Source organism: Caenorhabditis briggsae, assembly GCF_000004555.2.
Source record: "Caenorhabditis briggsae complete genome, chrII, whole genome shotgun sequence".
Lineage (NCBI taxonomy): Eukaryota > Metazoa > Nematoda > Chromadorea > Rhabditida > Rhabditidae > Caenorhabditis > Caenorhabditis briggsae.
In genome coordinates this window covers 14,038,216-14,053,213 of record NC_013486.2, presented here as the reverse complement: position 1 = coordinate 14,053,213, position 14,998 = coordinate 14,038,216, and the positions used below count along the sequence as shown (strand labels likewise).

General features: G+C 41.3%; 3 protein-coding genes across 3 annotated transcripts; all 3 read left to right on the top strand.

Moving 5' to 3' along the window:
- Positions 1-868: 868 nt before the first annotated feature.
- On the top strand, positions 869-3,145 carry CBG07887 (the record flags this gene model as incomplete). The annotated part of the gene is made up of 6 exons (XM_045243004.1): positions 869-946; positions 1,107-1,133; positions 1,169-1,298; positions 1,624-1,739; positions 2,348-2,590; positions 2,642-3,145. 6 exons carry the CDS (start codon positions 869-871, stop codon positions 3,143-3,145), a joined length of 1,098 nt encoding a protein of 365 aa, XP_045093600.1.
- A 5,245-nt stretch (positions 3,146-8,390) lies between these two features.
- Cbr-cpt-1 lies at positions 8,391-12,771 on the top strand (the record flags this gene model as incomplete). Its single annotated transcript, XM_045243003.1, has 6 exons — positions 8,391-8,430; positions 8,525-8,774; positions 9,078-9,345; positions 9,702-10,883; positions 11,617-12,129; positions 12,676-12,771. 6 exons carry the CDS (start codon positions 8,391-8,393, stop codon positions 12,769-12,771), a joined length of 2,349 nt encoding a protein of 782 aa, XP_045093599.1.
- A 389-nt stretch (positions 12,772-13,160) lies between these two features.
- CBG07885 lies at positions 13,161-14,667 on the top strand (the record flags this gene model as incomplete). The annotated part of the gene is made up of 5 exons (XM_002631862.1): positions 13,161-13,270; positions 13,498-13,591; positions 13,841-14,014; positions 14,133-14,260; positions 14,487-14,667. 5 exons carry the CDS (start codon positions 13,161-13,163, stop codon positions 14,665-14,667), a joined length of 687 nt encoding a protein of 228 aa, XP_002631908.1.
- Positions 14,668-14,998: the final 331 nt, after the last annotated feature.

Sequence of the window (14,998 nt, the reverse complement as noted above, 5' to 3'; positions counted from 1 at the left end):
CACGTTTTATTGAATAGACAATAATAGGTGTCAAAAAAAATAATTTTAGAAAAAATTACACATTGCAAAACGCATATATTTTCCTTTTAAGGCCTAAAAAAAATAGATTCGATTTCCCCATGATTCATAAGTTTTTTGTCGACCCAATGTTGTGCAATACTTGACCACATTGATCGCCTATCTCTCTACTTCTCTAATTCTCCTCATTTTTCACACTCTCTCTCTCTCCCTTCTCAATGAAACCCACTCATTGAAGATCACAGAAGCTTCAATATTCATTCTTTTTCCCTTTTCTCTCATTTTTTGTTTCTCCTTTCCTCCATTGCAAGCCTTGCGAAGTGTGAAAACGGCCCGAAAAATCAATGTCTCTTTTTCTTTTCCCCCTCTTTTCTCTCTCATTTCTATTAAACGATTCGTGTTCCATATGAAGTGTCATCTGATCTCGAAAAAGCTAGTTTTTAGATAGATTTTTCGGTGAAAAGCTAGCTAGATATCCAGGCTGGCGTACCGTTGGCGCGCTGTTCCTTTCAAATTTCCCCCTTTTTTGGCTTATTTTTCCATTTTTTCATGAATTTTGGACTGTTTTTCAGGAATTTCGGGCTGTTTTCAGGGATTTCAAACTATTTTTCTTGAATTTTGGATCATTTTTCATGGATTTCGAGCTATTTTTCCATGAATTTTGAAGCCATTTTTCATGCATTTTGAGCCATTTTTCATGGATTTTTAGTCATTTTTCATAGATTTTGGATCATTTTTCATGAATTCTTAGCTCATTTTTATCTTCTTGGAGCTCTAACTTCTCCTTTTCCAACTTCTAACTTCGAATTTTCCAGAAAACTTTCTTCTGCTACAAGCACCCAAGCGCACCATGGGAGTTCCACGAAAGGAAAATGCCTCGGAATTCCGGCCAATCCGGATTGAGGACTCGGAAAACTATCAAAACTATGTCAAGTGAGCATTTTTCCTGATTTTTTTTGTGATTTTTTTCAATTTTTCACCTCTGAAAATGCCCAAAAAGACCTAAAAATTGACCGATTTTTTTTTTCGAATTTTGGCCTCTAAAAACCCCCGAAATTGATTTTTTTTCCAGCTACGCTCCCTCGGAGTCTGACAAGAACTCAACGAAATCTCGCGTCGAATCTCCGTCGAGCAGCTTCACCCAATCAAGAATAAGGCCGCGAAGAAGATGCGGCTGGGCGGAAAGACGGCTCGTCGGATGCTCGGCGATGACGTGGATAACGACGGCGTCAATGTGAAGAGAAATATGGGCATGAGGAAGTGGAGACGTGTGGAGCATGGTAAAAATTAATGAAACATCGAGAAAACCTCTTCTGGAAGCTTCCTGAACACAAAACTAGCGCTGAAAATGGCACAAATCATCAAATTACGCCTTTTTATCATAAAAATACGATTTTGACACTCTTTTTCAGCTAGATATGCTCGAAATTCGATGAAAATCAGTCAAAAAATGACTTAAATCAAATTTCGAAAAAATTTCAACCGATTTGACTGGTTTTAACCTGAAAATACTGAATTTTCGATCTATTTTTAGCTGTACAGGCGCTGAAATTGACTAAAAATCACTTTGAAATGCCTGAAAATCGATATTTAAACAAATTTCAGCCCGCATCATGATGTCGTTCACCGATTTGGACGACATTTGCGAGGACGGATCGGACATTGCCACTCCACCGACCACAGCGTTCGATAAGCTGTTCGCGGATAAGGAAAATATGAAGGTAGGCTTTTTTGGCGCTGAAAAATCGAAGATTCATGGAAAATGGCTCAAAATCATGAAAAATAGTCCAAAATGCACTACAAATGGTCCAAAATCCATTAAAAATAGTCCAAAATTCATGAAAAATGGTCCAAAATCCATGAAAAATGGTCCAAAATCCATGAAAAATGGTCTAAAATTCATAGAAAATGGTCCAAAAATCATGAAAAATAGTCCAAAATTCATTAAAAATAGTCCAAAATTCATGAAAAATGGTCCAAAATCCATGAAAAATGGTCTAAAATTCATAGAAAATGGTCCAAAAATCATGAAAAATGGTCCAAAATTCATGAAAAATGGTCTAAAATTCATAGAAAATGGTCCAAAAATCATGAAAAATAGTCCAAAATTCATTAAAAATAGTCCAAAATTCATGAAAAATGGTCCAAAATAATGAAAAATGGTCCAAAATTCATGAAAAATAATCCGAAAATCATGAAAAATAGTCCAGAATGTTTTAGCGCCAAAAAGTAATCTTGACCTATTTTTAGCCAGTCTTAAGACCTGAAAACGATTATAAGCGGGTCCCATCACGACTACAGTAACCCTTTTCAATTGAAATTCTTTCAGCTATGGAACCAATTCTGCGAAAAGGAAGAAACTGAGCAACTTCGCATTCTCAATGGGACGTCGAAGCTCCAGAAGACTCCGGACACCCCGACGACGTCGTCAGGAGCCGTCGCCACTACTCCGACCTCGAAGACGTCACTCAAGAAGCCAGTAAGACGCTTCTCTCCGTACTCCGGAGCCGCCTGCTTCGACCGTATCGACTTCAAAAGTCGTATGGCTCTTCTCGGGAGAAAAGTCAACTGGGTAAGAGGCTTCTAAATCACCGTCAACGCCTTCTGAATCCCTCGTTTACAGGCTTTTATCGATTTCCTGGAGAAGGAGCTACGCAACGTCTTCCGAATCGATGAGAATAATCAGCAGGACACGGAGGCCGTCTTCATTGGGCACTACCCGGCGTCCTCGGATCGATTGCTGGCTCATATTGTGGCTCAATGGCTCGGGTTGAGCTCTCAAAGTGTCACGGATCCGATTCTCAAAGAACGGATCACTGAGATTCGCAACCGTCGACCACTGATTCCACCCCAAACGACGCTGATTGCTCATATGGAGGATCGGATTCTGAAGCGGCCACTGGACTTTGTGCCGTTTTCTATGAGAGAGGAGGATGAGAAGGATGTGGAAGACGTCGCTGTTGGAGGGGAGGAGACTCCTGAAGAGGACGAGGAGAAGGATCTCATGAACGATCATGATACATCGTTCCTCATCGACGACCTCGCCGATCTCAACGTCTCCAACTCGAATTCCACGGCCTCAGATTCTGAAGAGTGGGAAAAAGTGCCAAAAGAGGAGGATTTCTAGAATTTTCTCTCCAAATAAATCAATTTATCCGCATTTCTGTTCGCCCCAAATATTCTGTAGACCTCCGGGCAGGTCCCTGTAACTTTTTTTCCCTTTTTTTTCACTGGTTTTTTCTAGAAATTTCTGTCTTGTTTCTGTAATTTTCTAATACAGTGGACTTCTTTCTGCCCCCGAAATACAATAAATTCGTGTATTTCTTGCGGTTTTTTGTACTTTGTACCCCGCCGTTGGGGTCAATGACACAATGAATACACAGAGAAAGTGATAGATTTGTAGGCTACGAGCCGGAAAAAATTTTACTTTTCAGATAAAAATTAATTTTTGGCGGTTACTGTAGTTCTCACCGGAGCGCGTTTGCATCGCCTCTTAATTTTCATCATTTTCAGTGATTTTTCTTGGTATTTTCGCTATTTTTCACCATATTTTCGCATTTTCGGCGATTTTTCACACATTTTTGGTAATTTTGAATTTTTTACAAATTTCAGGTTCGCTTGAAAGCCAAATTTCTAGCTAGAAAACATTTTTTTCCGCAAAAAAATATTTTTCTAAATTTATTTTTTCGTATTTTCGGCGATTTTCCGATTTTTTAGGGTGTAAATTACGACGAAAAACGCTATTTTCTCATTAAAATTTGAATTTTTCAGCTAGAAAACGGTTTTTGAACAAAAGTTTTTTTTGCAACAAAAATGTTTATTTTTCCGTTGTTTATCGAAAAAAACCGGGGTGATCATCGATTCCAAACCGATAAAAAATCGCCTTGTTTTCTTTTTTTTTTTCGCCAGTTTTGAACTTTTCCCTGTTGTTTTTCGGCATCATTCGTCACTTCACGGCCTCGCGGAAAGGAACCTCAAAACAACGCGCTTTATGGCACACAGTTGGCGCCACGTACTTCAATGACCCAAAAAAGTTTAATTTTTCGAAAAATACACTGCGTAATGGAGAGACACAGAGCGTCAGAGATAAAACCGCGACGCGGAACCGTTACGCGTTCAAATTTGGCACGTTGCTAATTTTCAAATCAAGGTTCCTTTTCGCGTGGCCGTGTCACTTTACACAGCAAAAGTGTACTGAAAAATAGAGAAAAAAAGAGGAAAAAATTTCACATGGGTACGAAAAAAAATTCACATGGGTACGAAAAATACCTCATAGCGGACCATCTGGAAATTGAAGTTCTGGAAATTGTAGTTTGTAGTGCTAATTGTAGTGGTCACTTTGATGGAATTATTGCCCTAATAGAGAGGGCAATAAATGAGGGATTAGGGGAGATTGAGAGACGCAGAGACAGTTTGGTTCGTTGATCTTTGAACAGGCACAAAAAACGATGGTTTTGGGTGCAAAAATGGGGTTTTCGAACCCAAATTGGATTCTAGAATGTTCCAGAGCCAAAATTACGATTTCAAGTAGCGAAAATCACGTCTGGAAGCATCTGGAACATTCTAGAAGGCGTTGGAAGCTTCTAAAAGAAGTCAGAACCTTCTAGAACACATTAGAGATTTCAAGAAGACGTTGGAAGCTTCTAGATGACGTTGGAACCTTCTAGAAGACGTTACAACCTCCTAGAAGACGTTGGAACCGGAAGCATCTGGAACATTCTAGACGGCGTTGGAAGCTTCTAAAAGAAGTTAGAACCTTCTAGAACACATTAGAGATTTCAAGAAGACGTTGGAAGCTTCTAGATGACGTTGGAACCTTCTAGAAGACGTTACAACCTCCTAGAAGACGTTGGAACCGGAAGCATCTGGAACATTCTAGGCGGCGTTGGAAGCTTCTAAAAGAAGTTAGAACCTTCTAGAACACATTAGAGCTTTCAAGAAGACGTTGGAAGCTTCTAGATGACATCAGAACTTTCTAGAAGACGTTAGAACCTTCCATAAGACACTAGAGCCGTATTACATCTTCTAGAAGACATTTGAACCTTCTAGAAGGCATTGTAACCTTCTGGAAGGAACCTTCACAGGACTTCACAAAGACAATTTTTGAACTTAAATTCGATTCCAAAATGTTTTAGAACAGTCTAGAAGCTGAAATCACGCCTGGAAGCTCATGGAACCTTCCAGAAGACATTGGAATCTTCTAAAAGTGATTAGAGCCGTCTAGAAGATATTGGAACCTTCTATAAGACGTTGGAACCTTCTAAAAGGCGTTAAAATCGTCTAGAAGGCATTGGGAGCTTCTAGGAGACCTTGTAACCTTCTAAGAGACGTTAGAAGATTCTAGAAGCCCTTAGAACCTTCGAAAAGACTTTAAAATTCCGGAAGCTCGTAATCCATGTACTTTGTCCTGTCTCGATAGGTTCAGAGACCTCATGAAAGTTAGTTTTCGAACACACTTCCCATCAATCTCTCTGCGTCTCTTCGTCTACCACACTCTCTCGCCCCCAATCACTGATAACGCAACGCCTCGTGATCCCTCTGCCTCTGCTACTCAACTCGTTTTCTTACGTGTTTCCTTTCCCCTCCGCGAGAGATATAGAGGGCAGAGAGAAGGCGGTGGGCGGAGCCTAGTGTACTTTGCACCGTCCATTCGTCTCTTTGTGTGTCCTCGACAGGGGTCCACGTTGATCATATACTACACAGCGTCGTCTCCTAACGATTGATCGTCTTCGAGTGACGTCTTTTTTTTGTTTAGTGCGGCCGGCCGGCCGTTCGATTTTTTGTTTTATCAGTGTGTCTCTTGGTTTTTTAGCTTCAATTTTTGAAATTGGCGCCAAAAGAAGATAATTAGAAGATTTTCACGTCTTCTAGACGGTTCTAACGCTTTCTAGAAGGCCCAAACGTCCTCTAGAAGGTTCTAATGGCCTCTTGAAACTTCTGTTGGCTTCTAAGACTTCAACGTCGTCTAGAAGCTTCAAATATCTTCTAGAAGCTTCAAATGTTTTCTAGAAGGTTTCAACCGTATCTGGCCTGAATTAGTCTACAAAATGACTATTTTTGACATTAAAAATGGCCTAATTGTAACTTAAAAGTGACTATTTCGTGCTTAAAAATGACTACTTTTACCCCTAAGAATGGCTATTTTTGTCCTTAAAATGTCCTATTTTCACCCTAAAAATTGGTTATTTTTACCCTGAAAATGGATATTTTCAATCGCCATTCCCCCTTATTTTCATCCCCAGAACCTTCTAGAAGCTCAGTTCACTGATCACTTCAATGATAATGAGCTGTTCTTCTGATCATTAGTCACTATCAAACTTTCACTATTTGATTATTTCGACGGTGGTTTCTCCCCTTTTGGCTTGGCTTATCAGTTGTTCTTCGCTCAACACAACAAGACCTTCTCAATGGGCACTTTTGTGACAACCTTCTTCTGTAGGAAAGTACACTGAATCCCATTTTGAAGTGATAAGGGGCGATAAGAGATCGCCAAGTTCACTTTTGATCACTTTTTGGGGATGTCTAGATTCTGACTAAAATAGCCTAGAATCTGTCTAAATTCCGTCTAAAAGATTCTAAGAATTGTCCTGAACATGGCCCAAATGGTCCACAAATAACCTAAAAAAGCTTGCAAGCACATGAAGGACGATTTTGGACGATCGTTTCTCGGCTCTTTTGAGCTAAACAGGCTCAAAAGCTCAGGGAGGAAAACTCGGCCACCTCCCGAGAAACCTAGGCCAGCTTCTTCTCCTGTTGTTGTTTACCCACAGCTCTCTTCCCCACGGAAGAGAAGAAGCGTTATGTCTCTCGGCGTCTCCGCAGATCCTGCACTCTCTCTTTCTCTCTCTATCGAAGAGAACGAGAGCAACGGAGGAGAAATATCTCTTTTTCGTTACTTTTTTCCTCTTCCTTGTTCCCCACCTGGGAGGAGCTTTTGGGCTATTTTTGTGCTCAAAAATACCATTTTCCGAGGGTTCTGGTGGCTTTTTTGACTCAAATTCGGCGACTTTAATTTGGGGGTCCCGGAGAAAATCCAGTCAAAAAAAGTGCTGAAATTCGCACGCAATTTTTGGCGCCAAATTCAAATAATTTTTAGTTTTTGGTATCCTGACCTAGTTTTTAGTCTATCTCTTCTGTTGTTTTTCACTGGTTTCCTGCAACCCGGTAGAAGAAAAACAGCCGAAAAAAAATCGTTGTTTTTCAGTCTTCTTGGCACCCATCCGCTAAGTTAGTTGAGGTAAACAGATAGAGACACTAGAAGAAGAAAAACGTGAGAAAGGGCGGTCCGGAAATTTTTAGATTGGCAATTTTCGAACCTTTATCAGGTTATCAGATTCCTGATAAACAAGGTTTTAGGCGAAAAGAGAAGTTCGCCAGTTTTTGAAGGTATTATCAGCGATTTTAGCGATTTCTAGGCGTTTCCATTGGGTTCCAAAGGGGTCCAGTGGGTCGGAGAGGTTTCTGAAAGAATCCAGACGATTCTAGGCGGGTCTAGAGCTTTCTCGAAGCGTCCAGAGGGTTCCTGTGGGTCCCAGTGGGTTTTAGAAGGTTCTAGACGGTTCTAGAGGAACGTAGAGGGTCGTGGAGGGTTCTAGATGTTTCTAAAGGGTTCCAGAGAGTTTTAGACGATCCCAAAGGCGCCCAGTGAGTCGAGACGGGTTCTAGAAAGTCCCAAGAGGTCATATAGGGTTCTAGGCGGTTCCAGCCGGTTCCAGAAGATTTCCAAGCACTTTAATAGCTCTGGACCGATCTAGAATGTTCCAGAAGTGCCTAGACAGCTGCTGACAGGGGTTTTGGGCACTCTGGACGTTCAAAATGGGTCCAGAAGGAGATTTTTTATGGTTCTAGGGCCTTAGAAATGCTTCAGAATGCTCTCTGTTAGATTCTGAAGGTTCCAGAAGCTTCCGGAGTGATTCCAGAAGTCCTTTTTGGTGGGTCCAGAGGTTCTAGAAGGCTCCAGAAGCGCCTAGACAGCTTCTGACAGGCATCGCCAGTTTTAACCATTCTGAACATTCCAGAAAGTTCTAGAAGCTTTTTAGAGTGTGTCGAAGGTTCTAGAAGGTTCTAGACGCTTTTCTAAGAGTTCAAAGCTTCTGTAGCTATTCGGAGCCGTCCTAGACTACTGTAACAGGCTCTCGATGCTCCAAAATGCTTCTAGAATGTTCCAGCTAGCGATTTTACTCTGCTCCTTTTTTCGTCTCACTTTTCTCGTCAATTACCTCTTAATTACCCTCCTAATCAACATTTCTCCAATTTTCAGGGTCATTAAAATACGGGACGCGATCTTCATCACTAACAACTGGTGCCATCATCACTAATCGATAAGGAAAATTTCAAATTTTCGCTGGAAAAGAAGGGATTGAAAAAGAGCCATGGCTGAGGCACGCAGTGCTGCAGCTCTCTCCTTTGCCGGTGAGTTTTTGCGGCCAGAAAAGGCCAAAATGACCGGAAAATTGCTTTTTTTGGCCCTTTTTCAAACCAATATCCTTATAATCCAATTTTTCAGTCACTCACGACGGCGTCTCCGTGAGCTACGACCAGGAGCTGCTCCGAGACATTTGGCATGGAATCTCCAGGTCTTATAAAAGACGTACTGGCCGATTCAGGAACGATTTCATGAACGGAATGTTCCCGGCGAACTCCTGGACCCTTGGATTGGTCGTAGGAGCTGTGGCAGTGTTCTCGGTCATCAAGCATGACCTGAGTTTTGGAATATTTCCGTTTATCCAGAATTATATTGTGCATTATGTCTTTGGGTGAGTTTTCTAGACGCTTCGAATGTACATCCATCCTCTTTACGTCCACTTTGAGCTCAAATATCTCGGTTACTATGAGAGATATGCGACAAGTTTCAACTGATAAAATATTTATCAAATTATCACCAACATTTTATCAGTTGACAGATTTCTTGTAGCTCTCATAGGAACCGAGATAATTGAGCTCAAAGTGCATAGGAAAAGCTTCTAGTAGGCTAAATAGGTCTTCTAGAAGGCGTAGGAACTTTAACGCCTTCTACAAAGCCAGCTCACAGCATAGTCAATATTAACGTTACCTTCCAGAGACGGCTACCTGGGCCAAAGCATCTCTATCGCCGTCGCTGGCGCTCTCCTCTGGCTCATCTTCGTTCAACTTCTCCGTCTCTCGATCAAGACCCTTCTGGAATACAAGGGTTGGATGTACGAGTCGCCTGGAAAACCAGTGTCAAAAGCCACGAAACTCTGGTTGGGCGTGCTTCATATCATCTCCAAAGCCGGACCAATGCTTCACTCGTTTCAAGGAGCCCTGCCACGTCTTCCACTGCCGAAATTGGATGACACTGTTAGAAAGGTGAGGATTATTGGGGTTTCTGGGATGTTCTAGGTCGATTTGAGCGCTTCTGGATTGTCGGAAAACCTTCAAATCACATTCTAGATGATTCTAGACCGACTTGAGTCGTTTAGACCGTTACATGTCTCGCCATTGCAGTGAAATAGGGATTTAAAGGATTCTGGACCATCTGATGTCGATTTGGTGCAGGTCTATTTTTGGGTCATTCAGGTCATTCAAAAAATCTAATCAGAAAAATCTAGATCATGACCTAGAAAACCTGAGTCGTGACCTAGAAAAAACTAGGTCATGACCTGAATGATACCAATTCAGCACGTTTTTAGACGATTTCAGACCCTAATCCCCTCATTTTTCAGCACCTCCTCTCCATGAAGCCGATCCTCAACGACGAAGAGTACCAAGAGCTGGAATTCCTCTCGGAACGCTTCCGAAAGGGAGTCGGACGACGTCTCCAACGCTATCTTACCCTGAAGTCGTGGTTCTCCTCGAACTACGTCACCGATTGGTGGGAGGAGTTCGTCTACATGCGTCAGCGATCGCCAATTATGATCAATTCCAACTACTACGGATTCGACACCCTCAACGAGCATCCAACAACGAATCAGGCGTCGAGAGCTGCCAATCTGACGTACACCTCTCTTCAATTCCGGAGAATGGTTGATCGTCAAGAGGTCTCGCCGTTTTCCATCTCTCCAAGGACTAAGGTTCCATTCTGTACGATGCAATACGAGCGGCTATTCAATACGTGTCGGGTGCCTGGAGAAAAAGTGGATCGTCTTCTTCATTGGGATGATGCCAAGCACGTGGCTGTCTACTGTAGAGGTGTCTGGTTCAAACTCATCGTTCACAATGGAAAACGTCTTCTGGAGGCTTGTGAACTCCAACATCAATATGATACGATTCTAGCGCATTCCTATGAGCCATCAGAAGGAGAAATGCATTTGGCTTCGTTGACAGCTGGAGAGCGTGCGGATTGGGCCAAGACTCGCAGGGCACACTTTAGAAGTGGAGTTAACAAGACGTCTCTTAACGATATTGAGCGAGCCGCCTTCGTGGTGATTCTGGACGACGAGGAGACCCATTACGACCCGGAAGATCCATCAAAGTTGGACCACTGGGCGCATAACTTGCTCCATGGAAAGGCTCACGATCGTTGGTTTGATAAGTCATTCAACCTGATTATTTCAAAGAATGGACATGTTGGAATCAATACGGAACACTCTTGGGGCGACGCTGCGGTGATGGCACACTTTACGGAATGGTCCTTGCTTCAGGATATTGTATTCATTGGATATGACGCTGATGGACGGTGCAAAGGAGAGGCCAAGGAGAAACTGACCCCGGAAAGACTCAAATGGGACATTCCCAGCCCTGCTCTAGAACAGATTCGAAAATCGATGGAGGTGGCGAACGCGTTGATTGCTGATGTTGAGATGTCGCTGTTGGTTTGGACGGATTACGGTAAAGGATTTGCCAAGAAGTTGAAGGTGTCGCCGGATGCGTTCCTTCAGATGACGTTGCAGTATACTTATTTTAAGGTTGGTTTGTAGGATGTTTATTTTTCTGAAAATGGCCATTATGGGCCTTTTTATACCATTTTAGTTTTAAAGCTGATTTTAAGACCAGTTTTGGACCAGTTGGGCTACTTTAACGACATTTTTCGGCGATTTCTTGTCTGGTTCTGGCTATTTGTATTATTCTTGAGCATTTTTAGACCATTTTTATTCATTTCGGATTGTTCGGACCAATTTTGGACCATTTTTGTGTATTTTTAGCCTTTTTTTAGCTGTTTTTAGACCATTCATACCATGCGGACCACTTTTGGTCCATTTGGACCGTTTTTATTCATTTTTAGACTATACGAGGCATTTTAGTCACTTTTTTAGACCATTCGAGCTGATTTCGGACTATTTCTCGTCGAAAATGGACCGTCCGCGCCATTTTTCGACTATTTTTAGTCATTTTCGGACCATTGAACCCAGTCCTAGACCATTTCTGAAAAATATCCTGAAAATTCAAAAAATCTGAAACATCGAAAAAATCCGGAAAATCCTGAGAATTGCAGAAAATTTCAAAATTCGAGAATTCCAGAAAATCTTGAGAATCTTAAGAATCTAAAAAAATTCGAATTTCAAAAAAAAAATCCACCTCAATATGGCTTCGATTTCGGTTGGTCGAAATCGGCGACCGCAGACCGGCCGCCGACTTTCGACCGACCAAATAAAACCCTTACGCCTCAGTTCTCCAAACTCACCCTTTTAATTTTTTCAGAACCAAAACAAATTCTCGCTAACCTACGAAGCCTCGATGACCCGCCTCTTCCGTGAAGGACGTACTGAAACCGTTCGCTCCTGCACCGTCCAATCCTCCGACTTCGTTCGCTCCATGCTCGACGCCTCCAAGACCCCCCAGGAACGTCTTCAACTCCTCCGCAAAGCCTGTGACAAGCATCAAGAGCTCTATCGTGACGCCATGTGTGGCCAGGGAGTCGATCGTCACCTCTTCGCTCTGTACGTCATCAAGAGATACCTCGAGGAGGAGTCTCCATTCTTCGACAACATTTTCCCGCCGACCTATCTGCTCTCGACGTCCCAAACCCCGATGAATCAGTGTGAAGCCGATGCCAAGGGGCTTTCAAATGACGTTCGTTTGAGATTGATCACCGCTGGAGGTGGATTCGGACCTGTAGCCGATAGAGGATACGGTGTGTCGTATATTGTCGCTGGTGAAAACACGCTGTCGTTCCATATCTCCAGTAAGCGATCAGCGGATAACACGGTAAGTGTTTTGTTTTGGAAAATCTGAAAAATCTAAAAAATCTATCTGGAAACCTGAAATTCGTCCCAGAACTCTCAAAAATTGTCAAAAATCGCTAAAAATCTGTCGAAAAAATTGCTTTTTCCCGTTTTGGACCTTCGAATACATCGAAAATCGCTAAAAGTCGAACTAACACGCTCTGAAAACTGTCGAAAATCGCTTAAAATCCACCTGGCCGAACTTTTTCGCTCGTGGCCGAGTTTTGGGATTTCCTCTTCCAACTCAATTTTAGCGATTTTCGCCTTCAAAATTCATCTAAAACTGATTTTTCACGTTTTATAACCTAAAATTGTTTACAAAAGAATATAAAATCGCTGAAAATTCACCTGGCCGAACTTTTTCGCTCATGGCCGAGTTTTGGAATTTTCTCTTCCATCTCAATTTTTCGCGTTTTTTGGCGATTTTTAGATTTTTTTTTCTGCCTTTTTTGGCTTTAAAAACGGTTCTATTAAAAATCTACTGCTTTAAAAAATATTTTTAATGTTGGAAAATCGTATTTTTCTCAATTTTCAGAGCTCCCGCGAGTTCCGTGAAGAGCTGAAACGCTCGCTTTCCGACATGAAGAAGTTGGCCGAAGCGCTGGAAGCACCACCGAAGAAGATCCAATAGATTTCTCTTTTTTATCTCTTTTTTATCATTTTGTCAATTTTTTCCCAGCTAAAAATCTCAAATGTTTTTCTGACCCCCCGTACCTTTTCCAATTCTTGTACATTTATTTTTTTTTCTCTAAAAATGTAATTTTTTCTGTGACTGGTCCGCCCCCCCCCCTGAAAAATCGATTGTAAATACTAAAAAATCTCTTTTTTTTCCCCCCGAAAAATGCCCCCAAAAATGCTCAAAATGTCTATTTTTTAGTGATTGCATGCATAATTTTCCCCTAAAAATGACAATAAAATCACTGTGATTTTGTATTTTTTAGGTTTAAAATCATCGGTTATTGCCATAGATAGATTTTCAGAGAAATTTCAGAACCGCCAATATCGATTTTTCTAGAAGAAATGCAAATTTCGCGACGGGCGCTTCAAAAAAGCCTAATTCTGTTCCACAATATTCAAAAGTGGCCGGCGGCGCTCGCGGAGGAAATCGTGCAGGCTTGTTATGTGAAAAAGTGAGCTTTCCTTAGTTTGATAGATTTGGCGCAGCCGGCAAAGCGGCTGCCTACTGGGTTGAAGTCGTGGGTTCGACTCCCGCCGCTGGAAAAATGTTTTTTAGTCTTTTTTAAGTAGGATTTTCAGCATTTTGGAGGTCAAATCGTGCTGAAAATAGTTGCTTCTCGATTTTAAAGCCTAAAATTAGTCTAAAGAACTGAAAATTAGCCAAATATCAAAAATTCAGAGACTTCATCACTGAAGCCGAGGAAAAATCGCTGCTAACCGAGGTGGAACCGCATATGAAACGGCTTCGATACGAGAAGAGTCATTGGGATGATGTGAGGATTCAGAAGACCTCACGTCATCTGAAAAATTTGGAAAAAAAACTTCAAAAAAATTTTTTTTTTCAAAAAGTTTCGAATTCTGACGTCAGGATGATGTGAAGGGAAATTTAGAAGACGTGACGTCTTCTGAAAAATTTGAAAAAAAGTTTTTTCGAATTTTTCAAAATTTTCAAAAAAAATTTTTTGGATTTTTCAAATTTTTTCGAAAAAAATTCTAAATTGACGTCTTCTAAAAATTTCCAGGCGATTCACCTGTACCGTGAGCGTGAGCAACGGAAATGGCGAGACGAGAATCTCGACGTCATCTCCAGAATTCGCTCCGAATCGTTCGGAGCCAATACGGAGCACTTGACGTACGTGCACATTCTGGATTTGCACAAAGACGGTGTCATCAAACCGCACATTGACTCGATTCGGGTGAGAAATCGAAAAAGTTTGAATTTTTAAAAATTTTCGAAAAAAAATTTTTTTTTTAAATTTTCAATTTTCAAAAAAATTTTTATTTGCTGAAAAATCGATAAAATCAATATTCCAGTACTGCGGCGACGTCATCACCGGTGTCTCCTTGCTCTCCGACGCCATCATGCGGCTCCGGCATAAGGACCAGAAGGACGAGCTGGTGGTGGACCTGCTGATGCCAAGAAGGAGTTTGTATCGATTGGGGTGAGGAATTAAAATGTAATTAGAAGAAAATAGTCAAATTTCGAAAAATCGAAAAAATAAATTTTTTGAAAAATTTGTTCCGAAAATTTTTTCGAATTTTCCGACTTTTTTTTTCAAAATTTCAAATGATTATCTCCGTAGTTTCACTAATTATCTTGTAATTACGTCTAATTGAACGATAACTAATCGAAAATTCTAGAAAAAAATCAATATTTTCCGTTTCCAGCGGTCCCGGCCGCTACGACTTCACCCACGAAGTGCTCGACGAGACGGAAAGTGTATGGCAGGGACAAAAAGTGCCCCGGGACCGACGGATTTCAATAATTTGCCGAGATTTGCCAAAACTCTCGAATCGAGCCATTCAGGAGGAGGAGATCAAGCTGAAACCGATTCCGGAGGAGAATTAGGGATTTATTTTTGTATTTAGTACTTTTTGTAATTTATAGTTTTGTTAATAAATTGGTAGTTTTTTGTTTGAGTCATTTTATCGGAACAAGGCATCGTGGAAGAACTTCAATTTGAAATTTGGCACGAGCCAAGTTTGAGCGCGTCGCGTGTCGGCGCGGCGGTCGTCAGTTTTCAGCCAATTTGGCCGGTTTTAAGCTTTAAAAATGGCTAAAAATCGATAAAAATCATAATTAAATGCCTGGAAATCTATAAAAATTACCATTCTGGAAAATCGAAAAAAAATCATAACTTTTTTGGCCTAATTTTCGGATTCTTCGATGAATTTTATCG